The sequence below is a fragment of the Mesoplodon bidens genome (genome assembly GCF_964165515.1).
Source record: "Mesoplodon bidens genome assembly, chromosome: 16".
Taxonomy (NCBI): domain Eukaryota; kingdom Metazoa; phylum Chordata; class Mammalia; order Artiodactyla; family Ziphiidae; genus Mesoplodon; species Mesoplodon bidens.
Genome location: NC_138173.1, coordinates 34,207,427 through 34,234,207, shown reverse-complemented (window position 1 = coordinate 34,234,207; position 26,781 = coordinate 34,207,427). Strand labels below are relative to the sequence as shown.

The 26,781-nt window shown below is 37.2% G+C and overlaps 1 protein-coding gene across 1 annotated transcript in view; it reads left to right on the top strand.

Moving 5' to 3' along the window:
• The first annotated feature begins 565 nt into the window (after positions 1-565).
• PIP4P2 (phosphatidylinositol-4,5-bisphosphate 4-phosphatase 2) overlaps positions 566-26,781 on the top strand; it is an 83,841-nt gene continuing 57,625 nt past the window's right edge. The window contains exons 1-2 of the mRNA XM_081258475.1: positions 566-854; positions 21,828-21,976. Of these exons, the coding sequence (XP_081114601.1) occupies positions 749-854; positions 21,828-21,976 (255 nt within the window). The 5' untranslated portion in view covers positions 566-748. The remainder of the gene's footprint in view (positions 855-21,827; positions 21,977-26,781) is intronic.

Genomic DNA, 26,781 nt, shown 5'->3' with positions numbered 1-26,781 from the left:
TTTCAATAAGATACAGTTACTAGAGTGCCAAACAGATATTTAAAAATTAACAAGGAAAAGCAGGAAATGGCACTGCTCATACAAACATCTACTTCCTCTTAGACAACAGATGTTGAAAAATGATTTCCTAACAAAAGCAGCAGCCCTGGAGAAGGAATTGATAACCCTAGGAATAAGTTTTCTTTATATAATTGCTGCAAAGTTTGACAGCAAAGAACTCCTCTTCCTCCCTTGAGGAGCTAAACTTGGGTTTGTGATTGCTGTAGTTTTCCTGTAATCAAGCCACAGGCCTTTTGCCCCGTCTCAGGCTGCTCGTCACTCTTCTTTTTCCTTAGTTAAGGAAACGTGAAGTACAAAGAAGAAAGAGTTGTATCCCTTCCCGCCCACTTACCTCCTCTCTGCTTTCGGTTACTTGGCACCTTCCCTTCCCAGCGTTTCCCAGTCAGCCCTACTAAGTTCCCAGGGCTCCTGCTCCTCCCATTCTCCCCTCCCCCAGCTCTCCCGGGCCCCCCTTTCTTTTTTCTTTTTTTCCTTCATCCGCTCCCCTCCCCTAGGCGTGCTTCCCAGCGCGCTTGCCTTCCCCGCCTCTCGATCCCGCATCCCCCCTCCCTGCCCGCCTCCTACCTTGTGACACATCCCGGGTCCTCCCGGAGGCGGCTGCAGCGGCAGTAGCGCTAACAGCGCCTCCAACCGGAGCCGCAACCCCAGACTCAGCCTCCACCCCGGCCCCGGCGCCACTGCTGCAGTCATGGCTGCTGATGGGGTGGACGAACGCTCGCCTCTGCTCTCCGCATCCCATTCTGGAAATGTCACTCCCACGGCCCCACCATACTTACAAGAAAGCAGCCCCAGAGGTAAGGCAAGCATAGATCTTTCTACTTTGTAAGAAAAAGCCTAGGATGTAAAGACCAGGGAGCTCTGAGGCGGAGGCCAGCCTCTCACTTGGGCTGGGAGAGAGGGATGCTGACTGTGCCTTCTGAAGCAGAGCCTGCCTGCCTGAGAGCTTCACCGCAGGGCTTTCTCGTGGTGTAGTGTGGCGTGTGTGAGTGTGTGCGTGTGTGTGTATTTCGCCCCTTCTTACCCACGGGTATGGGATGTGTGTGTGTGTGTGCACCCTGTCTTATCCACTGCTGTTGGGGTGTGTGTGTGTGTGTGTGTGTGTGTGTGTGTGTGTATTTCACCACTTCTGACCCAGGGGTACAGGATGTGACATGAATTTCCCAGGTTGGGCTTTGCTGTTTTAGAGCAGCTCCTAAGTGTAGCTGCATGGTTGTGCAAATCTTTCACAGTCATTCACAAATTCTTTCACGTTGCTGAGAAACCAGGAGTACTGCTCACCTTGGCATCTGTCCTTGAAAGGGCTTAGCTTGAAAAATATGCATTTCCTACCATTCATCCACCAGTGGTCTGTTCAATCAGGGAATTGCCTTAGCAAAAGGAGAAGAGTTAATCAATATTCCTAACATGTCTGAAATCTCTGCCCTTCCTTATTGCTTCTACTTGTAAGGAGTATGTGTTAGTTTTAGTGGTAAATGAGGAATAGAAGAGAAGATGGAACATTTTTGATGCATATCTGAGTGAGATTGAAATTGACTTTTAAAAGTAACCCAAGTTAATAAAATAAATATTTCTATTTATTTCTCTTCATAAGATGGAATCAAGAAAGATTTGATGGCAATGGGGTCTGAAGAAAGAAGGGGGAAATCTATTTACCAAACTATTAAATTTATTCCAAGATCTATCCTTGTTCTAAGCCTTTTAGTTGATTCCTATAGTAGAAATAAGGCGGAGTCAGTAGTTATAGAAAATGGAAGGCAAGACTTTAAAAAACCACTTAGAGTAGTGAAAAGATTGGTCAATTATGGCACTTGCAAATGTAGGTTAAGTGCATCTCTCCTTTTTGGCTGAATGTGAGACATTTAAAAACCTAAGGAGGCAAATATTAATGCCTTTGAAAATGTGGGTGGATCCTGTTTCCTGTAACACAACTTTTTCTACGTTCAAGTCTGGAATTGGAGCAGCTGTAGAGCAAGTCGAACTTGTCAAGTATTTAAAATTTCCATTTAATACTTCATAACTTGAAAAGCAATGATCTAGATCTTATTCCACACTTAACAAGAAGCAGGACAAAGGAAAAGGATGTTTAGCTGTGAATAATTTAGTGTGATTAATGAGTTGAGAAATAAGGTGCAAAATGGTACAAAAGGTGCAAAATACTCACCCATAGAAAACCCAAAAGTCATGTTTGTTGGTCAGTATTAAACACGTGTCAGAGGACACCTCTTGGGGGGAATTTCCTTAAAAGGCAAATTTGATGTTAATGTGTTTACTGTTATCTAAACTGTACGGTCTACAGCAGGTTTAAACACTTATTAATGACTGTTTCAATTTCATCAATTCACCCTTTTAAGACAAAATATTTGATGATTTATTGAGAGACAGAATTTAGATTTAAGAAACTGTCCCATAACAGATTTTCATGCCTCTATCTTGCATCTATGTTTTTTTGTTTTTAGTCAGAGAGTGGCTAAATTATCCCACAGAAATGGTCGTACTCACCGACCTGCTTGTAGACTTCTTTATCATTTGCCAAATAGTTGTTATTCTGATAAGACTTCTCAAAGCACAAAATACGTACAAGTTTCAGCTCAGCCACTAAGAAAAAGAAGTTTCATTCCAGAAAACTTTTACCAAAGAAATTCAATGTGTTATAAAACAAAATTCAACTGAGTACACTTTAAAGATCTTATTGGCTTTATTTAGTGATTCATGAATCAGGCAGAATCCCGCCTAGCAGATAAAAAGGACCTCTAAGGAACTGTACACAATTAAAGACTCATATAGGCAGAAGGGAGTGGGACAGGGAAGTTATACTAGCAAAATGTGGATTGGTTGTGGCAAGGTCACTTTTCTTTAGGGGATGGCAGGGGCCTATCAGGCAGATGACCTCACTAGTGCTGATCAGGAGATTTCTGATTGATTGGGTTAAGAGTCCATTTCTGAGAGAGGCATAAGTAACTCCATTTGGGGCCTGTTGTCTTGTTTGTAACAAATTTTTATCAAAAAGCTCTTTCTGCCTATTGTAGAACAATTTTTTTTTCTTAACTCGTGAATGAGACAGGTTAGATAATTAGAAACGCTAATTTCATATGGCATAATACCTAGGAAGCAAGAGTCATAAATGAGAAATAAAAGCCTTTTTTTTCTGCATTTTTGGCAAAATATATTTTCTTAATAAATAACAAATAAGAATCTTGATAAATATTTTGAGTAAATACACAATATTTGATTCTGGAAGAACAGTGCTAATTACTCTTTCAGTAATTCATCAGGTGGGACAACGTGCCAGAGACTGCTCTAGGTAAACAAGAGTAACCAAATCCATGCCCTCATGAAACATGAGGAAAAAGAATAAGTAAAGACATGGTTGAATCATTTCAGATTGTAAGAAACAGTCTGTCACTAGAACAAATATTTTCAGTAGTTGACAACAGTAGAGTTGAAGCTTGGGATTCAAAAGACCAGAAATAGAAGGTACTTTTTGGGAAAGAACTTTGGTTTATGATAATTACCATCTATAATTACCCAGACATTAAAAATTTTTCATAGAAGTGGTTAATAGCCATAACTAGTGACTATATTCTCCAATTCAAATCTTCGCTATTTGTGTAACCTTCTAAGAACAGGAATGTGAGATCCCACCCCAAGATGAAATATTCCATTTCAAACTGAAAGTTGATGGAGTGTTTATTTATAGACAAGTTATCAATAATGTAGTGGGGGAGCAGTTAGTATTTTGCATCTGGTTTCATTTGTGTAACAAATCCTCCTGGGTTTCTAAGTGGAATGCTTCTAGTGGTCTTTGCTGTCAGTACTGGATTCCTGCATAGAGTAGGAGGACATCACCTCTCCTGTGATTACAGTGCCCCATTTGGTATGTTTGTCAGCTTTTGTTAAATCATAGAAATTAAAATCAAAGAGAGTTTTAGGCTCATTTGAAAGGAGGTTGGAAAAAATACCACAAAACATACAATTTGGCTATATTTGTTTGCTTTCTTTATACATCTGCTAATTTTATAGGTAGGATGTGGCAAATGAATATGACCTCTAAATTTATGAGACGTCATCTGTGAAAAATGATTTATATTTGGGTTGTCTAATTATGTATTGAATACGGGAATGTGATTATCTACTTCACTATAATTCTATAGGGAAAAGAGTACTTTGTTATACAGAGATAGTTTCATTTGCTTAGTTTGTTTCTGTTATTCATTCAGCAAATAAATATTGGAGTACTAGCCAAGCTCCGTGGTAAGAAGGGAAAGACAGACATGGCTCCTCTTCCAGTCTAGTGGGGGATATTGAGACATAAATTACATAATCATTCAAACAAATGCAAAAGTGCAGTGGGGATGAGGACGGTGCTAAAAATATATCAAGTGCCGTGAGAGTATATAATGAAAAGTTTTAACCTGGTCAGGAAAGGCTTTCCTGAGACTTGATTTAGCTCTGAAAGCTGAGCAGTAGTTAACTTGGCAAGGAGGGGATTAGAACACTCTAAGCAAAAGAAAAAAAAAAAAAAGTATGTGCAAAAGCCTCTAGCAAGATAGAGTATGGTAAGTACTAGGAACTGAAAGAAAGCTGGTGTGGTGAAAGTAGAAACAGTAATAGGGAATGTGCTGCAAAATGGGAGTGGAGAGGTTGGTGTGGTTCATATTCTCCAGAGACTCTCCTTAGAACTATGCTTTTTGATATTCAAGTCCTTAGATAGTCCTTCTCTTGAATCTGGGCTGACATTGTGATTGATTTTGGCCTACAGAATAAGGTAATAGAGAGCTGAATGACTTCAGAGACTAGGTCACAAGAGGTCTTGCAGCTTTTGCCTTGGTCTCTTATAAAGTACACTCTGAGGAAAGTAACTTATATAAGAATTTGAACATCCTGAGGCTGCCATGCTTTGAGGAACCCTTAGCTAGCCACCTGCAGAGGCTATATGGAGAGAGGGATGCCTGACCAGCCCTCAAACATGTGAGTGAAGAAGCCATCTTGGATGCCCATTTGAGCCTTCAGATGACTCCAAGCCAAGCCAAAATCTTACTGCACCTGCATGGCAGATTCTAGGTGATTAACATTCCAACTGAGTCTGAACAATCTACAGAATCATGAAAGCTAATAGTAAATTGTTGTTTTAAGCCCTAAGTCTTTGGGTGATTTGTTCTGCAGCAACAGGTGACCAGAACAATAAGTATTAATTAGTGTATGCAGAGATACACTCATGTTGAAGAATTGTGCCTTAAGCAAAGGGATGATCTGGTTAGATCTTTTATTATTTTTTAATTACTCTATCTATGGATTAGAGAATGAATTAGAGAAGGGCCAGAGTAGATGAGGATAGATGCCTTTGAGTGGCTACTATAATGATTTGGACAAATCTGATAAACTGTGATGATAGCTTGGACTCAGGTGGTGGTAGAAGTGGAGAGATAAATAGATGTTAGGAATTACTGAAGAGGGTTTGATGATAGATTGAATGTAGGAATGAGAGGGAGGTGGAAAGGATATTTCCTAGAATTCTGGCTTCTACAACTTAGTGTGGTTGCCTACACTGAGGACACCAGAAGAAGACTAGGTTTTGAAGAATACAGATCATGAGCTTAGTTTTAGACATGATACATTTAAGGTGCTTTCAAATATCCAAGAAGCGATGTCAGATAGGCTATTGGATTTACAGGTATAGGGCTAAGAAATGAGATCTGGACTGAAAATATAAAACTATGTTATTTACATATTGGTGATAGCCAAATACATGGATCTTGATTTAGAGTTTCCCAAAGCCCCATCAGTGTGCCACAGAATGTAACGAGATAGAACATACATGTGTTAAGATATGGATCATCCTCAGTCTTTGGAGTAGCAGAAACGTTTAGTCCAGTGGCCTCCAGCTCTGAGTAGCTATACAAATATTGTTGTTTTCTCTGTGTACCAAAATGTGGAAAAGTTTGGGAAGCTTTATATGAAACCACTCAGGGAGAAAGCATAACAGAAAAGAAGAGAGAGCCTAGGACAAAGCTTTGAGAAACTCCCAAATTTAATGAGCAGTCAGATTAAGAAGAGCCTGCAAAAAGGCTGATAAGTGTATTCCAGTGAGGTAGGATGAAAGCCAGGGCACTGTAAGATCACTGAATCAAGGGGAGGAAAACACTTCAAGAAAAGGGTGGTCAAACATGTCAAAAGCTACAAGAAAAAGCAAATAGATAAGGTCTAAAAAAATGTCATTTGAACTTAGTGCCATGGAAGTTATTAGTGACCTTAGTGAGAGTTTGTTTACAAGCAGCAGGGGGGGTGGGGGTGGGGGTTTTGGTGTGATGAATTGGGAGAGTGGGATTGACATATACACACTAATATGTATAAAATGGATAACTAATAAGAACCTGCTGTATAAAAAAATAAATAAAGTAAAATTTAAAAAAAGATATGTTTATATTCAAATCCTTTTTAAAGAATTGAAGAACTGTTCATTTCCATCTAATGTAATACTTTAATGTGCATTTATTTTAATTGTAAAATTACCTCAAAGCAACTTAACTTCAACGAAGAGGTTAATAATCCTTTATTCTGAAACACACTTAGATTTCCTATGAAACATAATTGCATTTTAGAAGGCATTGTCATTTCCTTTTCACCTTGTTTCACTTTAAAAAGTTTGTAAATTCGAAGTTGCTTGAGGAAATGTTTTCAGTGATTAAAAAATAAATTGGCTCCTGGTTTGAGAGATAAGTTATTTAATATGAACTTTTGGACTTCTTACTTAGAAATTGTACAATAAGTAAAGTATATTTTTACTGATCCTCTACCTGAAGAAATCTAAAGTTAAAAATGGTGTCTTACTTTAAAGAGAGGTAAAGATTTATTTCACTTGGAACTATGTTCTACACTAGACTAGAGTTTTACTAGGCACTAGAGTGTCTTGGTTCAGGCTGTTATAACAGAATACCATGGACTGGGTGGCTTAAACAGCAAACGTTTATTTCTCACAGTTCTGGAGTCTGGGACATCCAGGATGGAGGTGCCAGCAGATTTGGTGTCTAGTGAGAACTCGTGGGTTGCAGACCCCCAACCTCTCCTTGAATCCTAATGTGGCAGAAGGAGGGCAAGAGAGCTCTTTTGGGTTCTTTCCATAAGAGCACTAGTGTCATTCATGAGGTCTCCACTCTCATGACCTAATCACCTCCCAAAGATCCCACCTCCTAATACCATCACATTGGGGTGTTAGGATTCAACATATGAATTTTGAGGGGACACAGCATTCAGTCCATTACACTGAGTTAGAGTCCTTGAATCTATTTGGGCAGTCTTTTAAATTTCAGAACCTCCTTACATCCTTGCAGAGTTTAAGGTTGGCTGTGGACCGGTAAGGAGAAATGATGTAGACCCAGGGACCCACACTATAAGCACAACCAACTATAAGATTAAATTAAATTCTCATTTTATCAATATTTGCCAAGGTTTCTGAAACCCACTAGAAACCAGTTTGTCACAATGAATGGAAATAGATGCAGCATTTTTTTTTTTTTTTTTTTTTTTGCAGTACATGGGCCTCTCACTGTTGTGGCCTCTCCCATTTTGGAGCATAGGCTCCGGACACGCAGGCTCAGCGGCCATGGCTCACAGGCCCAGCCACTCCGTGGCATGTGGGACCTTCCCGGACCGGGGCACGAACCTGTGTCCCCTGCATCGGCAGGCGGACTCTCAACCACTGCGTCACCAGGGAAGCCCCCGATGCAGCATATTTGGGAGCAGCTGCCGGAAGCTCCATGAAGGTCCCAATATGGGTGTGGACCTGCTGTGATACTGAGAAAGTAGGGAAGCTTGATATTGTGCTGTGTGCTAAAGCTTATGCTCCATTTAAGGGAGTTTTTTTTCAAAATGTTTGTTTGTTTCTTTGTTTTTTACTGAAGTACAAATGATTTACAATGTTGTTTCAGGTGTACAGCCAAGTGATTCAGTTATACTATATATATATATATAGTCTTTTTAAGATTCTTCTCCATTATAGTTTATTACAAGGTATTGAATATAGTTCCCTGTGCTGTACAGTAGATCCTTGTACAAAATTGTTCTTGAATCAAAATCTCCTTCAGTGAGACCACATCCTTATGAAGGGAAAATAGAGCTCAAACGTTGCTGAAGTATATCTGCTTCCAGTTTTCCAATATTATGGCAAGCCCATTTCTTATTATAATCCTTTTCTGTTATTCAGCAGGCATCAAGCTCTATGATTCTTTTATTCTATTTTATAATGCCCACATTTCCTCCTGGCTCTACCAAACATCTTTAAAACATTAATCAAGAAATGTTTCATTCAGTCAGTTATCATTTCAAATATTTGAGCACCTCTTATACTGTTCCAGATGCTAGGGAGCTTACATTTCAGTGAGAGATACATTTGGTAAGGATTATAACTCCAGAGAGTGAAGAGAACAAAGCAGGGCATGAGGACAGAGTAAATGGTGGTGCGGGGAGTATTTCAGGTAGTGTGTTCAGGAAAGATATCTCAAAGATGACAATTACTCAGAGACGCAAAAAATGAGTTGGAATCAGCTGTTGGAAGATTCAGGAGAGGAGTGTGTCAGGTAGCTGGAACAACAGGCACAAAACATGCTGCTATAAAACAAGGAGGACAGTTGTTTAGAGTGTAGTGACTTAGGGGAGTGTGGTAGAAGAAGTTAGAGGACTAGACTAGGAAGTCCAGGAGAGCTTTGTCAACTGAAAAAATGCACAATGTGAGAGTTATGAGTTAAGTTTTATTTGGGGCAAAATGAGAAATATAGGCTGGGAGACAGCCCCTCAGATACCTCTGAGGAACTGTTCCAAAGAGGTAAGGTGGGAAGTCAGTATATATGTGATTTTAGTGAAAGGGGTATACATGCAATTAAGCACACATTTTGGCAGAAGGTTGCTGCTAGTCATGAGAAGCAGATGTCTCCTTTAATGATTTTAGTGCTTTTCTAGATGTGAGAAGATGCAAGAAATTGGGCTCATTATATCTTCCCCTGAAAGATACCTAACTCTCTGAAGGCCTGTTCTGCCAGTTTTTCCTGGGGAACATAGTGCCTCCTTCCTGATCTCTGCCGTGAACTCCTTTCAGGGTGTGTTGAAGGTCAGCAACTGCAGTGGCTAGTACTTCATCCTTGTAGAGGCAGATGGCGGGTGACAAGTTTTATGGCAGCTTTGTAGGCCACCCTCAGAAATGGGATTGTGTGTGGAGGATAATGGGAGGCCATGAAGGGCTTGGAGCAGATGAGAGACATGAGATATTAAATGTTTCACATTTAAGTAGATAATCCTGGTTGGTGTTTGTAGAATGAATTATTGGGTGAAAAATGATAAGAGGCTAATAAGACATGAAACTAATCAGGAGGCTGTTACAGTGGAATAGGCAAGAGGTAATGCTGTTCTGAACCAGGGTAGAGGTGATGGAAGCAGTGAAATATGGTTAGATTCAGGACATATTTTATGCATAGAGCAGAAGGACTTGCTGATGGATTGAATCAGTGGAAAGAAAGGAATCACAAATCTCAAAAATGACCTAAACAACTAGGTAAAAAATTGCACTTTTTTCTAAAATGGGCAAACAGAAGGAGTTGGCTGTGTGTTGGGGGTGGTGGTGAGGAGAAGGACAGTGGAAATAAATATTTTGTTTTGAGAAGTGGAGTTTGAAATACCTCTAGTCATCATTCAATTGGAAATGTCCAGTATGCAATTGGATGTACAAGTCTGGAGTCTGGGGAGAGATCAGGCCTGAAGAGTATATTTCATTCAACAATTATTTATTATATGTATGGTAATACTTCACTGTAGTGGGAGATGATGCTTTCGGCTTCTCATTTATTTCCAAGGATTCTTCAAACTCTTTTCAGGAATGTCAGACTTCTAGGAGAGAGCATTCTGTAAACATCTTGCAAGATTTGCCAGATGCATACAGATGTGAGCTAGATAGCTCAGATGTTAGAGAGGAAAGTTGAAGGCAGTAAGCTACTATCTGCAAAGTGATCAATGGAAATGCTAATCCTTCCACTTTGAGGAAAAGCAGACAACCCTGAGTACAGCTTTACACTCAGCTGTTATGAGTTCCATTTTTATAAGGATGAAGAGATATTGCATAACCTGAGAATGACAACCCTTTAATAGTTCTTAAAAGGGAACACATTCTGCCTGCTATTCTTCTTTCAAGAGAACTTCCATACTTTTTTTTGGTGGATTGAGTAGGGAGTGCATCAGAGTTTGTGTTGCTTTGGCACTTTTCTAGATTTTTTTTCCTTTTCCTGGTTGCTGTTATAAAGTGAACTTCTTTTTCTTTGTAAGAATAAAAATAAATATGTGAAAAAGAAGTGGAAAGTGTATCTCCTCTTCTTGGTCTTCAGGTAAGTTTCTCAAGCATTATATAACTAAATCCCTGTATAGTCTCAGAAATGATCTGCCACCAGGTGTAGTTTGGCCTGGGGGACCTGACACTTGAATTCTTTCTGCCAGTTACTAGCTGTTGACCTTAGAGTAGTTACTTTACATCTCTGGGCCTCAGTTTTCCACCTGAGAAGGAGTGGTGTAGTATGTTCCCTTTTGCTTTTATATTCCATAACACAGTTGTTCTTGGTAAGGAATCTGGATACATCTAAGAGAATATATCTGTGACTTTAAAATATAGATGATGATTATCTTTTTTTACCTCATTCTTTTACTTCCACTGTCCCTTTTTTACTTAAGTTTCTATTTCTTCCAGTACCCTTTTGAAAATTGCAAAGACAGTATTATTGAACATTAAGGAGTGTTACATGGCTCTTTTAAGCATCAGAAGACCAACTAGCGTGCAATATTTTTTTCTTCCATAGGAAGTATTTGTATGTGCCACATGACCAGTCAGGGCATTCTATTCAAAGCATGCATTTCTAAAGGCAAAGGCAAAATATTTTTTCCTCCTATGCTTTGTCAAGTTGAGATAGTTAAGCTTCGCAGATCCATAATATGGATTTAAAACCAGTATACAAGAAAGCCTCTAATAGTTCATCATTTGAACATGTGAAGTTTTAAAGTTTCAGAGATTAAAGTGCTAAGATTCACCATCCAGAGGAACAGCAATACATAGAAGGGATAGTGAGAAGATTTAAAGTAGAAGACTTTCACAGATGCCTGAGTTGTTATTAATCTTAGACCGTAGGAATTTCCCAAATAAACATTGATTTCTACTGAGCTGTATGGATTCTGCCAATTAATACAAAGTTATTTATAAGAAAACCATTTTCCAAGTTTACAGAATTCAGGGATCCTGTTCTGGTTCTCTATATAGAATGCTTTGCCTTGCTCAACAAAAGTATTTATATTTACTGCCAGTCCCTAATGAGGACATAGGTTATTATTAAAACTATCAGACATGCCTGAACACAAGATGACCTAAGTGAAAGCCATATGGTCTTTTATGACCTAGTCTCAGAAGTCAAATATGGTGTCACTTCTGCCATGCTCTATTGGTCAAAGCAGTTATAAACCACCTGCACGTAAGGTGAAGGAATATAGACTTCAATTCTAATGGGATGAGTATCAAAGAATTTGCATTTTAAAATTTAATATTTTAAAACCACCACAATAAGCTGTGATATACCCACAAACTGGAACACTGTGCAGCTGGAAAAGAAATGAGGAAACTCTACGTACCATTGTGGGAAGGTTGCCAAGATATAAAATAAAGTGAAAAAAGCAAGATGAAGAATGAGGAAGGCATATTCCCTTTTTTGGTACGAAAGATGGAGAAAAGAGAATATGTGTATTACATATTACAGGTATATGTTACCTGTACTAGGCTAAAGAAACACTGAAAGGATTAAAAAATAGTAATTTAAGTGGAAATCTCTGAAGTGGGACAAGGTAGATTGGCACAGAAATTGGAGTAACAATTCTAAGCATATTTTTTACATTAATATTGATTTTTGAACCATGGAAATATGTTACTAATAAAAATTAAATGTATCAGAAAGCACTTTGGCCACATTATATTATTGATCCTTGTAGAGTTTATCCTTGACTAGGACCCTGAACAATGTAACAAATGCTATTTTTTAGACTATGTCCCCACATCTCTATACAGGTCTTTGCAGTGGAACCTTATATTTCATTGTGTTTGTTTGATTTGGTCCATTACTCCCACTTGTCAAGATCTTAATAGGAAGAATCCTGTTTTGATATGGGAAATGTATCACTATGTGTATCTGCTTTTTCCTAAGACCATGCTCATTTCCTCATACCGGTATCATTTATTAGGCACTTCTGGTCTCCTCTAGATGAGTATTTACTTTGTGCTTCCTATGGGTAGATAAGTAGGAAAGGGATTTTGGAAACTGAAACATTCAAATTCTATCCATTCATCAAAGTCCTTTCTTTCCATGTAATCCTTTCTAATCTCTGTTACTGGACGATATATGTTCCCAAAGCAATATCTATCAACATTTCTACTATATATTTTAATACTTATTTGTGTACATGACCTTATCAAGGAAGACAAGGAGGGAGACAGGATTCTTGTATCTTTTATCTGTGAGTCCTACATAGTCTCTTGCACTTGATCTTATATTTCTAGGTACTCAAAAAAGATCAGTCATATGAATGAATGAGTGAGAAAACAAAGAAGGATGCCATCATGGTGATTTTGAAGTCACTTAGAGAGTGAAGGTTTTACAGGATTACAGAAGAACATGAGAACAAAAGATGGAAGTGATCCAGCAGAGCATATAGCTGAATCCATTTGTTTCATTAGAAATGTCCACATAGCAAAGGAAGGATCTCCATCACTATACTTCATGCTGGCTACAAGGAGGAATTCTCCTCTTAATGGATTAACTTCTGGATTTTTTTTATTAATCGCTATATTTTAAAATAAAATTTAATTGACCCATGTGGTAGAAATATCTAAGCACTAGAATTTAAGGGATTTATTCACTAAATATGCTTAAAAAATAAATATTGTTTCTAAGAGGTTCAGTTCATTCCATATATTGTATCTGATTTTGCTTAGATTTATGGTGAATATGTCCCAAATTCTAAAATTACTAAACTAGTGACTTTTATCTATAATCTATTAATCCCTAGGTCATTTTTTTTTAAAAATGAGTGAAATATTTCAAGATAGAAAAATACTGAGTATAATATAATCATTCATATATCATCACCTAATTCTATCAGACCTTAACATTATGCCACACTGTTTCATATATTGAAGCAAATAAAACACTGCAAATCCAGTTGAACTTTTTCCCTTCCCCATATACTGAGGTAATTTCCCCCCTCATATTTTCTCATCTAAAATGTCTTAAAACAAATTTTGGGTTCAGTTATATTTAAGCATATTTTATAACTGTGATTCATGAATACTTGTATCCTGCAAGTTATCATTTAGTGTGTATACCTAGGTATATGCAAAGGAGTGTCTTGCCTTCTCTTAGAAAAAGAAAGTCTGTAAGAGTGAAAATGAGCTGTCTAGGAAGAGTGACAGGGTAGGAATCTGTTACCTCCTCTGGCTATGGGAGGAGTTTCTAAATTTCTAGGCAGGTACATTTTTTGCCTTGAAAACAATTTGCTTTTCTGTACTAAAAATTAGTATCTCTATATTTTTCTTGAAACACATGCTTTCTTGGAAGCAATATTGTAAATAAAAAATTAAGAATGGAGCCATGCATATACAAACAATATGATTTCACATAAATCGTGTCAGAAAAAATTGTATTTTTTTCAATAAAAATAAACACAGTAGTTGATAAAATGAGAGAATATGTAACTTATTAACTGCCAATACTGGAAGGAAGTACTAGTACCACAAATGAAATGTACTAGAATGAGGTAAAAATATTGCCTAATGAGAAATAGAAAAGACAGAGCAGAAGTTTTTGTCATCTGGGAATTTGTCACTGGCAGATCACTGGGCATTTCTTGCCAGTATCTCCAGTTATATGGCAGCATTTTGATACAATCCAAATGCCTAAGACCACTAAGGGAGGGAAAAATAGCAGACAAACTACCCATAGTGAAATTCAGTACTCATCATCACCAGCTGTATAAGAATACCCAGTTTGTTGTTGCCTTGGGGCCTACCATGGACCCACATAAACTCCTACAAGCAATACTAGAGGCACTAGGATGTAGATTGGTATTGGTGCCAAGCTGATTTCATGACCAAACTTAATAAGGTATAGCTGTTTCTCTAGAGCTGCAGTTTGGAGAAAGGAGTTAATGGTTAAAATATAGAGAGAGATTGCAGTACTTGAATGCTAAATTGTGCTAGAGTGACTCTTCTCTTCCCTCCCCTACTCCTCGCTCCTGACACACTGCACCTTAGTCAGGTTTACATGCCCCTCTTTTATACTCCCAAAGTCCCGTGCGTGCATATCCTTGTTAGAGCACTTACCACACCAAGTTGTACTTGTAGTTTTACTGTCTTTCTACATGTTAAGAATGTGAGCTCTTTGAGCCCTGGGGTATGCCTCCTTCTCCATAGTATCCCTGACATACATCCAGTACAGCACCTGGTACAGAACAGAAGCTAAGTACTTGTGACTGAGTGCTAACTAACTCTTGGAAATCCACCATAGAGGGCCTTGGCGGGCTGCTGCTTTTTGCCTGACTATAGCTGAAGGCCTCTTGACTTCCTTTAGCATCAGAGCTCATAGAGGGGGTTATATCACATCTCCTCAGTTACAAAACTAGAATTGCCCTGGAGCAGCAGTCAAACTTAGAAAATGAGTGAGTTATTACCACCCCTACGTCTTTCATAGTAGCACTGCCTCTGTAGTCCTTCCAGGGAATGTGGAGCTGCTCTTGGTAGAAGATCCAGGGACCCTCTGTGTGACCCTTCCTACCTTAATCTGTGGGCCAGGGAACCAATTTAGGTATTTGTTGGTTGACAAGAATGTCTGTTCCAATAATATATTCAGAAACTGGGAAAATAACTTCAGCATGGGTACCCAGATTTACTGGGACCACTATGGGTGGATCTGGGGCAAGACTCCATCTGTAACCTGATGGCCATCTATAACCTCTCTGACAGGTCGCCCACATTGGAGTTTTGAGTCTTGAGGAATTAGCACAAGTTACGAGCCAGTTTCTAGCAATACCTGAAATATCTGGGTATTTTCATTTTCCCCAGTGAATAGTCACTCTAGTAAATGATCTCAGGTCTTTGGGGGAAACTTGGAGATTTATAATATATACTTATAGTAGTGTTGCTGAATCATTTGTCAGAGGCATCAACAAACCCTCAATAAAGATGCTCTGGGTCTGTGAATTGGCTTTGTTGGAAACTGATTGAAAAACTAGGACTCATCACTGTGGCTACTCAAGTCAGGTCGCTGGTTTTAAGACCTAGATTTTTCTATTATATATAACCAAGTAACATTTGTGTAGGTTACCCATCCATTTCATTCTTAGGCTTATTTCAATGAGCCACTGCCAAAGATCCTTATGGATCAACATTTTCTAATATCCACTATTTCCCATTACATTAAATGTACCCACTTTGTCTTTGACTTTTAAGTGCTTCCATTTGGCCTCTGTTACTCTGGGATTCCATGATCTCAACTGGAGTCATCCTGCACTGTAATGCCTGGCCTATGTAGGAGAGTCACCACAGCAGAATGCTTGTGTTCCCCTAAATAATGTATAAATCAATGCCTTAGTTAAAGGCATATCCTCTGGGTCCTCTCAGGGGATGTAGTGGGGTGTGGGATGCAGATTTCATATGATAAACTCACTCTAACATTCCTGACTCCTTAAACCTTTGATTGCTTCTTCTGCATCATGCTAGGCCAAGTCTCATCAAACCAACAAGTAAACTGACAGAGCCACTTCCAGATTTAAAACAAACATTGAAACCAGAACATTTGTCAAGTATACCTGGATTATTAAATTTGGCTCAACTCAGTGTTATATTCCATCCTCTTTGCTTTAACCCCCATAGGATTCACTCCCACACATATTCTCCAGGTTTCTGACAATATATATTATCAAAACATTGCAATTCTCTTGAGGTGTTAGTTGTTTCTTTCTGAGTCACATTTTGTACTTGTCCTCCTAAAGCTTGTTGAGATCTGATCCTAGTTTATGGGTCTTGAGGCAACAAGGGGTTTGATGATGGGTCTTAAGGAAAATGGTCATTTCCTTGTAAGACAACTACTTCAGGTGAGGTTATTTCAGTTTTCCATTAAAAGGAGGCTCATATTCTCAGACATAAGAAGAAATGTTGTCTTCCACTCTCAGGGGAGGCTCAGAGTGACTCAGGAGTGTAAGATTCTCAGCTCTGTTTGGGTACAACTAGATGGCCCCATTCCAAGTTTCAGAGTTCCACTTCTTTGCAATCAGTGTCCTAAGTTTCACATGGCAGAATTGGTAAGGCTGTGGGTTTCCCTGACCTTATAATTTAGCTATCTATCTATACAATTAAATTTTGTGTTTGATTTTCAGCAATATAAGCCCTGTGACAATTAGAAATAAGCAATATTTTTAGGGCTGCAATAGAAGTTCTCTGACCATGACTTGTGCTGAGAGTTTAAAGACCTGAGCTTCTCATTTTACCCCATATCACAATCCACACAGTAATTATTACTGCCATAATGGTCAAGTAAAGGAGCCTCAAATATCACAATAATCTATTGGGGATAATCTGATTCACCAGGATGCCACTGCATGCCATCAATCACTACCATACCATGTCTCACTGGTAAAGGAGCTCAACACTGCATTCAAGCCCAAGGCATGACCAACCCATTTCTCCAATCCCATTTTTGAGGGTTTGTTTCCTGAGATTACAACTGGTATGAGCTTTATAACAGTTAGGACCTGAAGATAGAAACCAAACAATATAATATAACAGAAAGAATTAATTTGGTATAAAGTTGTTAAGTAGGTAACTAAAAGGTAAAAATATTACTCTAACTTATCAAATAGGTATTAAATGCAGGAAGCAGGGCTGTGAGAACAAAGGGAAGAGATTGGAATTATTAAAATTTAGTAATTTAGAGGAACATAACTGAAACATGACTTCTCAGAGGCACCAGCCCACTGGTGGTGATGTCTCTGAGCCCTGGAGAAAGATTTTGTACACCTGGAGAAAGGCCTACAAGTCCCTTCTTCCTCCTTCAACCTTGCAGGTTCTGTTTATCACCTCCTATTAACAAAACATAACCTGCAGCCAGCTGGCAAAGAAAAAATGTGGTTTGGAGAGTTTTAGCACCAGCATGACAAAGCATAGAAGGGTGGATTTGGAGCTGAAAGTCAGTAGCCTAATAGCTGGCACATTTACCTTCCAAACTGACTTTAGCCAGATGGATCCTTATGAGGGTATAATGGTTCTAGAAGAATCCAAGAGTCTCCTGGAATAGTTTTATTTCTTTGGTTTCAGAGAGGGGAGGAACAGAAGGTGGTCTTCCCTTTCTCTGTGTTGAACTGGACTGGAGAGGTTTTACACAGGAAGTAGATATCCCATAGCAGCCAAGGTCAACCTGTCCCTAACCATACTCTCCACAAAAATCCTGTGGAGGAGAAAAATCCAGAGCCCTTCCTCACAGGCTGGTCCTTTATACTTTTCTTGCTCATCCTATAATCATAGTGTTCTAAATTATCTCTCATTTTAATCTGATGTCATTTTTCAACCTTGGTACATCTTTGTCAAGGGCCAGAATGACTGCATATAAGACTGTATTAGTGAAGTAAGCGAATTAAACTGGAAACTATTGTCACTGCAGAGATTTATAAAGGAATAACTGAGATAATAAAGATCAGAGCTATCCAGCAAAACATTTGCAACCTTTAAAATGCTATATCTGGGTATATCTGGTAAAAACTGAAGTATGGATTATTACACCAGGATGAATTAGCAGGAAAGAGGAGCTTTTGGGCATAAAATAGATAAATTAAGTTGATGTTTATGATGGGAACGTGTAATTTGATCACTTGTGGGTTTATAGAATAACAATGGTTCCTTTTGAGTGTTTTAAGGAAGACCATTATGTATGCCTTGTGATCTATGTTATTTTGTCTTGTCTCTTTTATGAGTCTCAGTTTTTCTGTGAATTTTTTATCATGAACTAATTCTTTCTTCATATTATGTTATAATTTTCATTTTCCCTGACTCTTCTTTCTCCTCCTCCTAATCCCCTTTAACTCAGATCTGATTCTTGTCTAAGTATTTGTGCAGAATCCCCATTAGTCCTTACATCTTTTCCCTATATTAAATCATTATTCATTAAGAGAGGCAGCTGTCATTATGGAGTGACCTCTGGGAGTAGAGTCAGCTCTTGGCTTTGCTGAAGTGCTGTATAAAAGTCTACTAAGAAGTCAGAATCTCTGGTCTTCAGTTTTCTCTTCCATAAAATGAAGAAATTAGACTAAATACTAGGCTAAGATTGCTTGAATTTCTAACACTGTATAATTCTGGAAATTTGAGGGGGTTTTTCAGGTTTGAGAACTACTGGTCTAACAAATACTGCTCACTTGGAGAAAAAAGGTTTTTCACTTAGGCAAACCCCATAGAGAAAATGATCATTGTTTAAATAACAAGTAAGACTCTTCCAAAATGAAGAACTTCTGTGACTCTTAATATCCAATGATCCCAAGTTCTGAGATTACAGTGGACTTTTATCCAGGGCAGAAATTTAAAATAGGTATAATAGTGGTGATCTGTTGACTGTTTTAAAGTGAAAAGAGACAAAATGAACAATCTAAGTTGCTAATTATTGCAGGTTTACTGACAGTGAAATAAATTTCTGTAATTACAAGTCGTTTACAAGAGAAGATGGAGTTGTAGGTCAAGGTTTCCTTGGGATAAAAGTACAAGAAATATCTCTAAATCAGTTTAGTGCTAAAGTAATTAATGGACAGAAAGTTGAAATTATAGGCCTGAAAGCACTGTTTAATGGAGCAGTTAGGCTGCAACATCTGTCATTCTATTGATCTCTTGGATTGCTTGTACTTATCTAGTGGGTCAGGCCAGTGTCCCCTGTCTACTTCCCTCTCTCAGTGCATGATTTGGAGAGGGTATTCTGTATATAGAAGAGAGCCTTTTTTTCAGTCATGCTGTACTCCCCTGCTAGGACCCCAGCTCCTCTTCAAGGAGAGTAGTGGTAATATACTTAGTATCATTTTCCCAGGAGAAATAGATGAGCCTGATAAATTTCAGTGATTCAGTTATTCATTCATTTATTCATCCATCATCCATTCAATAAATATTTGGTGAGCACCTGTCATAGAACAAGCACTATAACAAGTGCTGTATCAGTCCTGAACAAGCCAAACATGACCTTGGCCTCATGGAGCTTATAGTCTCTCCCATTTTAGACTTCTAATCCTCACTCATTCTTTCCCCCTCCTTCCACTTCCCAAGGCTCCAGAAGATTCTGGCATATTTTTGTCATTGAAAGCTTTTCTTTTTGTACAGGTTAAAAATTATATAGTACAAGTCTTAGAGGAAAAGTTCACAGGGTTTTGTTGGCTTTGATACACTTCAAATGTCTCAGAACCAAATAAGATCAACCATTTAAATCTTTAGGAGATTCCACTGAGCAAAACTTTTGCCAGTTGGAGTGAATGGGTTTTATCATCCTTATATGTAGCTGCAATGTGTGGCCTCTTCCCCTCACCCTCAATGCCCTTGTTTTCTTTGTGAAATTATCTTGTCTTTACATTTCTTTTCTATCACACTATGTAAGGTGGAAACATGGAATTAATAGGAGACCTACTTTATGTTACTTTATAACTGAAGGAAAAGGTAAAAGAAGAAACTTTTATTAATAATGCTATTGCTAATAATTATTTTAAAAAAAGATTTATTATTACACACCAGGCAGTGTGTCTTGAATTTCTAGTGAGGTGTGTATGCTTCTTCCCAGAACAATACCTTCTTTACCGAGATCTGATAAAGTAATCTGCAAATTGCACAGGCTCAAATGTATTTTGACACATTGATCCTTTAACCTGTTTTTTCTTCTTGATTAATACATTACAGGTCATTCTGCATCAACCTTAAATTCTTTCAAGGATTTAAAATTATTTTTGTTTGTTTTTTGAATTTTATTTATTATTTTTATACACCACGTTCTTATTACTTATCTGTTTTATACATATTAGTGTATATATGTCAATCCCAGTCTCCCAATTCATCCCACCCCCACCACCCTTGGTGTCCATACATTTGTTCTCTACATCTGTGTCTCTATTTCTGCCTTGCAAACCGGTTCACCTGTACCACTTTTCTAGATTCCACATGTATGCATTAATATACGGTATTTGTTTTTCTCTTTCTGACTTACTTCACTCTGTATGACAGTCTCTATGGCCGTCCCATGCCTCTACAAATGACCCAATTTCATTCCTTTTGATGGCTGAGTAATATTCCATTGTATATATGTATCACATCTTTATCCATTCGTCTGTCAGGCATTTAGGTTGCTTCCATGACCTGGCTATTGTAAATAGTGCTGCAACTGAACATTGGTGTGCATGTGTCTTTTTGAATTATGGTTTTCTCTAGGTATATGTCCAGTAGTGGGATTGCTGGGTTATATGGTAATTCTATTTTTAGATTTTTAAGGAACCTCCATACTGTTCTCCATAGTGGCTGTATCAATTTACATTCCCACCAACAGTGCAAGAGGGTTCCCTTTTCTCCACACCCTCTCCAGCATTTGTTGTTTGTAGATTTTCTGATGATGCCCATTCTAACTGGTGTGAGGTGATACCTCATTGTAGTTTTGATTTGCATTTCTCAATAATTAGTGATGTTGAGCAGCTTTTCATGTACCTAATTTATAGTTTTATAAATTATAAAACTATTTTTTATAATTTAGACATCTATAGCTTCTTTTCACTTTTTTTTTTTTTTTTTTTTTTTTTTTTTTTTTTTGCGGTACGCGAGCCTCTCACTGTTGTGGCCTCTCCCGTTGTGGAGCACAGGCTCTGGACGCGCAGGCTCAGCGGCCATGGCTCATGGGCCCAGCCACTCTGCGACATGTGGGATCTTCCCAGACCGGGGCACGAACCCGTGTCTCCTGCATTGGCAGGCGGACTCTCAAGCACTGCACCACCAGGGAAGCCCCCAGACAATATATTTTTTACCCATAAATACTTTGATACATTTCCTAGATTTTTAATGTTAGGTGAAAGTTTGAGACAAAAATTGTTAAATTTACTTCATTCTTGTTTTTTGTCTGAAATTAGAATAATTCCATTCTAATTAGAACATGTTCCATGTTGATATGTTTAGTTTTCCTGAGTTCATTTTGGTCTCTCCTTGACTGCCACCAACACCCTATTTTGTTCTTGTCATACTCAGCAGTTATTATACTGGTTCTAGTATAAACAGAGCACGACAACTACACAATTTATGTATATGTATATATGTAAGTGATTTTAAAGCTTTGTCCTCATTGACTGTTTCTATTTTTTGGGAGTCAGATCATTAGTGTATGATTTTTACTTTAGGCATAAATTATCACCTTCCTATTACAAACTCTATGAATTTGCACATAGAAATGGAGTGAATATTTGAGTATAGGTTAATAAAATGTGTAAAACTAGGCAGGTGTGATTTGGATTTGAGGAGCTAAGAATTATTCTACTTCACAATATAGTTCTATATGTGTTTCTGCTCTGAAACTATATTATGTTGGCCAGCTTTAAAAACATAAAGAACAGGAGAAATTTTGATAGTTTTCCTTCTTTACTTCTATTGCTTATTTGCTCAAACCAGCCGTAATATCTCTGAGACTCTGATTCAGTGGCTAATATCTTTTTAGCGGAACTCCCACCTCCGTACACAGCCATTGTCAGTCCAGATGCCAGTGGTATTCCAGTAATAAACTGCCGCGTGTGCCAATCTCTCATCAATTTGGATGGCAAGCTTCACCAGCATGTGGTTAAGTGCACGGTTTGCAACGAAGCTACGGTAAGTAGAGATTTTCATTAATAAAAGCAGAAATTATTATCTGACATCTTCCTAAAAAATACTCCAATAATGTTACTTACAAGTAGATGTGGGCTGGATACCGAAATGGCCATTTTTTTTATCCTTTCTTTCTTCCCTCTGGCTATTTCTCTTTTATCATACAAGGATGCCTCCAGGTGTTTAAAGTTAACTCCATTATGAAAATTTCATGATGAATTTAAATGTAATGCCATTTGGCTCTTTACTTTCTAAAATGAGACTGACCATGGACAGTTATTTACAATTATCTTCAGTGTCTATCCACATCTCAACGAAATCCATTCTGATTTTCACTAAAATGAAATAAATATACTGAAGTTCACTACAAATGTGGACTTTGTACTTATTATGGGGAAAATTATTTAAACTTGTTTTACATCTGTACGATATTGATATAGTTTTTCTGGGCTTTCGTGATTGTGCATTTATTATTGACATTTGTGTCGAAGTGCTTATTAACAGCTTGGTATATTATTCCATTTATTTGATATTAATTCAGTGAAATATTCAAAAAAAACCTTGAAAGTCATATTTTTTTACTGGACTTTGGGAAGAGCAACTAAATTTTAAGTAAGATTTTTACAGTTTTAAGTAATAAACTGGTAAAGAGTATACTGGTTAAATTAAATATATTTCTACTTTCATGGTCAGGCTTTATTTTTAAAATTTCAATCTGTCTCAAAATTTGAAATTAAATATTAATTTAATTTTTGGTATTTGTAGTTTTTCCTCGTTAGAAAAAGCCTAAAAAATAGTCAGCCAATGATTATTGTATCTCTAAGAACCCTGAAAGATGAATACTGGGGGCTTTATAATATGTTTTATGGAAAAGTCATAAGCTAAAACCTTAAGTCATGAAGCAATATATTTCATTGTAAATACTTTTTCTATAAGGGACATCTTTTAGAGAACTTTATTGTGTAAATAGGTGATACCTACAAAACTAGCTATTTTCTTTTTCAGTTGAACATTTAAATAGTAAATTTAATTAATATCAACTTCCTTAGTGCTCCTTTTAGAGTTGGCAAGCAAATAAGAATTGTTAGACACAAATAGCAATTTAAAAAAAATACAAGTGTCTTAAAGGCTTCCTTGGATTTGGCATTAGTGTTGAATTTTTTCACCTCTTTCTTCACCCATACAAACTTTGTTCTTTAATGAGAAGAAAGAAAGGAGATTTAAAGCTTTATATTTACATGTGGAAGTAAACAGAACAGAGTAGGTCAATTATGCAAGAATCTCAAAGACACTATGGATTTAGCCAGCAGCCTCAAGCTGGTTATTTGGAGTGATGAGTTCATATAGGGTCAATAAAATCTGGCTTCAAATAAGCTAGCTACTTTTGGACATAAAGAAAATTGTGCTGAAAATTTTATATCATTACTACCCCTGTTAAGTAAAGAAATATAAATAATTGTGAATATTCTAGAGAATATGAATAGTATTTAATCAGATTGCCTTGTATGGAATTAGTAACATTACAAGGGAAGAAAAAATTGGAAAAAAAAAAAGCCTTTGAGGAATGCTGTAACATATGACCTGCTAATGTTTACAGTGTAATGTCATCTTAAATTTATGAATGAAGAGGTAGGTGTTAGGCAACTGGCAGCTTCTCTGGAGAAATTCTACGTTGAAAATAACAGGTATAATAGACAGATATAGTGGACCAGGTCCCAAGAGAACAGTTCTCTTATGTTCACTAGCACTGTATCCTACTCAATTTAACTGTTATTCATTCTCCTCATGTCACCTAAAACAGGATGTCAGTGTATCTATTCTCTTGGGTAGCCACCTTTAACAGGAACTAGACATTCCTGTGGAGACTGAAAGAAATAAAACATAACAAAACAAAAAAATCAAGGTTAATAAAAGTCCTTTTTACTTCAGTAGATAGAATTAGGAAGGGAAGTAAGGTGTGTGTTGTGTGTGTGTGTGTGTCTGTGTGTGTGTCTGTATATGAGAGAAAGAGAGAAAGAATATGGACAAATTTTAGCAACACTTGGAGGACACAGAATTTAAGGTTAAAAGGAGAAGCAATATCTATGACTAGTTAATGGAATATTTGAGAAGTCCTGGAGAAAGAGTGGAGCTAGTTGGCTGCATACTTGATTGAGTCTGAGATTTGGAGACTAATAGACTGGGTTTGAATCTGCCACTTAGTAGCTATATATCCTTGGGGACTTCTCTAAACTGTGGTTCTTCATGTAAAGAGGTATAATAGTAATAATACCTACCTCTTAGGGTTGCTGTTGGGATTACAGAGGTAAAGTACCCAGCACAGTTCCTGGAACATGTAAGCTTATTTTGCCAAGTAAGACTATTAAAACTTATGCATATGAACAATGTCATCTCCCCTGCTGCCCACCTCTGCCCCATCATTTTACTGTAGACCAGACGTGACATGGTATGGGCTGGCACTGAGGACCAGTGCTTGAAATCTTCCAGTGCAATCATCTTGTTTTACAAATGAGAGATTTGAGGTCTAGAAGTATGGTGGGAATAAAATACAGGCTACTTCAGAGACATTACAGGTTCAGTTCCAGAATACTGCAATAAAGCAAATATTGCAATAAAGCAAGTCACACACATTTTTTGGTTTCCAGTGCAAATAAAAGTTATGTTTACACTATTCTGTAAGTGTGCAATAGCATTATTGGATTGTCTTTTAATTTTGTCTATGATTTCCTTTGCTGTGCAAAAGCTTTTAAGTTTAATTAGGTCCCATCTGTTTATTTTTGTTTTTATTTCCATTACTTTAAGAGTCGGCTCAGAAAAGATATTGCTGCAATTTATGTCAGAGTGTTCTGCCTATGTTTTCCTCTAAGAGTTTTATAGTATCTGTTGTTACATTGAGGTCTTTAATCCATTTTGAGTGTATTTTTCTGTATGGAGTTAAAGAATATCCTAATTTCATTTTTTTTTTACATGTAGCTGTCCAGTTTTCCAAGCACCATTTATTGAAGAGACAGTCTTTCCTCCGTTGTATAGTCTTGCCTTGTTTGTCATAGATTAATTGACCATAGGTGCACGGGTTTATTTCTGGACTTTCTATCCTGTTCCATTGATCTAAATTTCTGTTTCTGTGCCAGTACCATACTGTCTTGATTACCATAGCTTTGTAGTATACTCTGAATTCAGGAAGCCTGATTTCCCCAGCTCTATTTTTCTTTCTCAAGATTTGTTTGACTATTTGGGGTCTTTTATGTTTCCATACAAATTAAAAAAAAATTTTGTTCTAGTTTTGTGAAAAATGCCATTGGTAATTTGATGGGGATTGCATTGAATCTGTAGATTGCCTTGGGTAGTACAGTCATTTTGAAAATATAAATTCTTCTAATACAAGAACATGGTATATATTTCCATCTGTTTGTGTCATCTTTGATTTCTTTCTTTAGTATCTTAGAGTTTTCAGAGTACAGGTCCTTTGCCTCCTTAGATAGCTTTATGCCTAGGTATTTTATTCCTTTTGATGCAATGGTAAATGAGATTGTTTCCTTAATTTCTCTTTCTGATTTTTCATTGTTAGTGTATAAAAATTCAACAGATTTCTGTGTTTTAATTCTGTATCCTGCAACTTCACCGAATTCATTAACGAGCTCTCATAGGTTTCTGATAGCATATCTAGTATTTTCTTTGTATAATATCATGTCATCTGCAGTAACTGTTTTACTTCTTCCTTTCCAATTTGGATTCCTTTTCTTTCTTTTTCTTCTCTGATTGCCATGGCTAGGACTTCCAAAACTATATTGAAAAAAAAAAAAAACTGATGAGAGTGGACATCCTTGTCTTGTTCCTGATCTTAGAGGAAATGCTTTCAGCTTTCACCATTGAGTATGATGTTAGCTGTAGGTTTGTCATATATGGCCTTTATTATGTTGAGGTATGTTTCCTCTATGCCCACTTTCTGGAGAGTTTTTATCATAATTGGGTGTTGAATTTTGTCTAAAGCTTTTTCTGCATCTATTGAGATGATCATATGGTTTTTATTCTTCAATTTGTTCATGTGGTGTATCACAGTGATTGATTTGCAGGTATTCAAAATCCCTGCATCCCTGGGATAAATCCCATTTGATCATGGGTTATGATCCTTTTAATGTATTGTTGGATTCAGTTTACTAATATTTTGTTAAGAATTTTTGTGTCTAAGTTCATCAGTGATACTGGCGGGTAATTTTCTTTTTTATTGGTATCTTTGTCTGGTTTTGGTATCAGGGTGATGGTGGCCTCATAGAATGTTTGGAAGTGTTCTTTCCTCTGCAGTCTTTTGGAACAGTTTCAGAAGGATAGTGTTAACTTTTCTATAAATGTTTTATATAATTTGCCTGTGAAACCATCTGGTCCTGGACTTTTGTCTGTTAGGAGTTTTTAAATCACAGATTCAATTTCAGTAGTTGTAATTGGTCTGTTTATATTTTCTATTTCTTCTGGGTTCAGTCTTGGAAGATTGCACCTTTCTAAGAATGTGTCTATTTCTTCTAAGTTTCCATTTTCTTGGTATATAATTACTTGTACTAGTCTCTTACGGTCCTTTGTATTTCTGTGGTGTCCATTGTAACTTCTGTTTTTCATTTCTAATTTTATTGATTTGGCCTCTCTCCCTTCTTTTCTTGATGAGTCTGGCTAAAGGTTTATCAATTTTATTTATCTTTTCAAAGAATCACATTTTAGTTTCATTGATCTTTTCTATTGTTTTCTTCATCTCTATTTCATTTATTCCTGCTTTTATCTCTTTGATTTCTTTCCTCTACTAACTATGGATTTTTTTT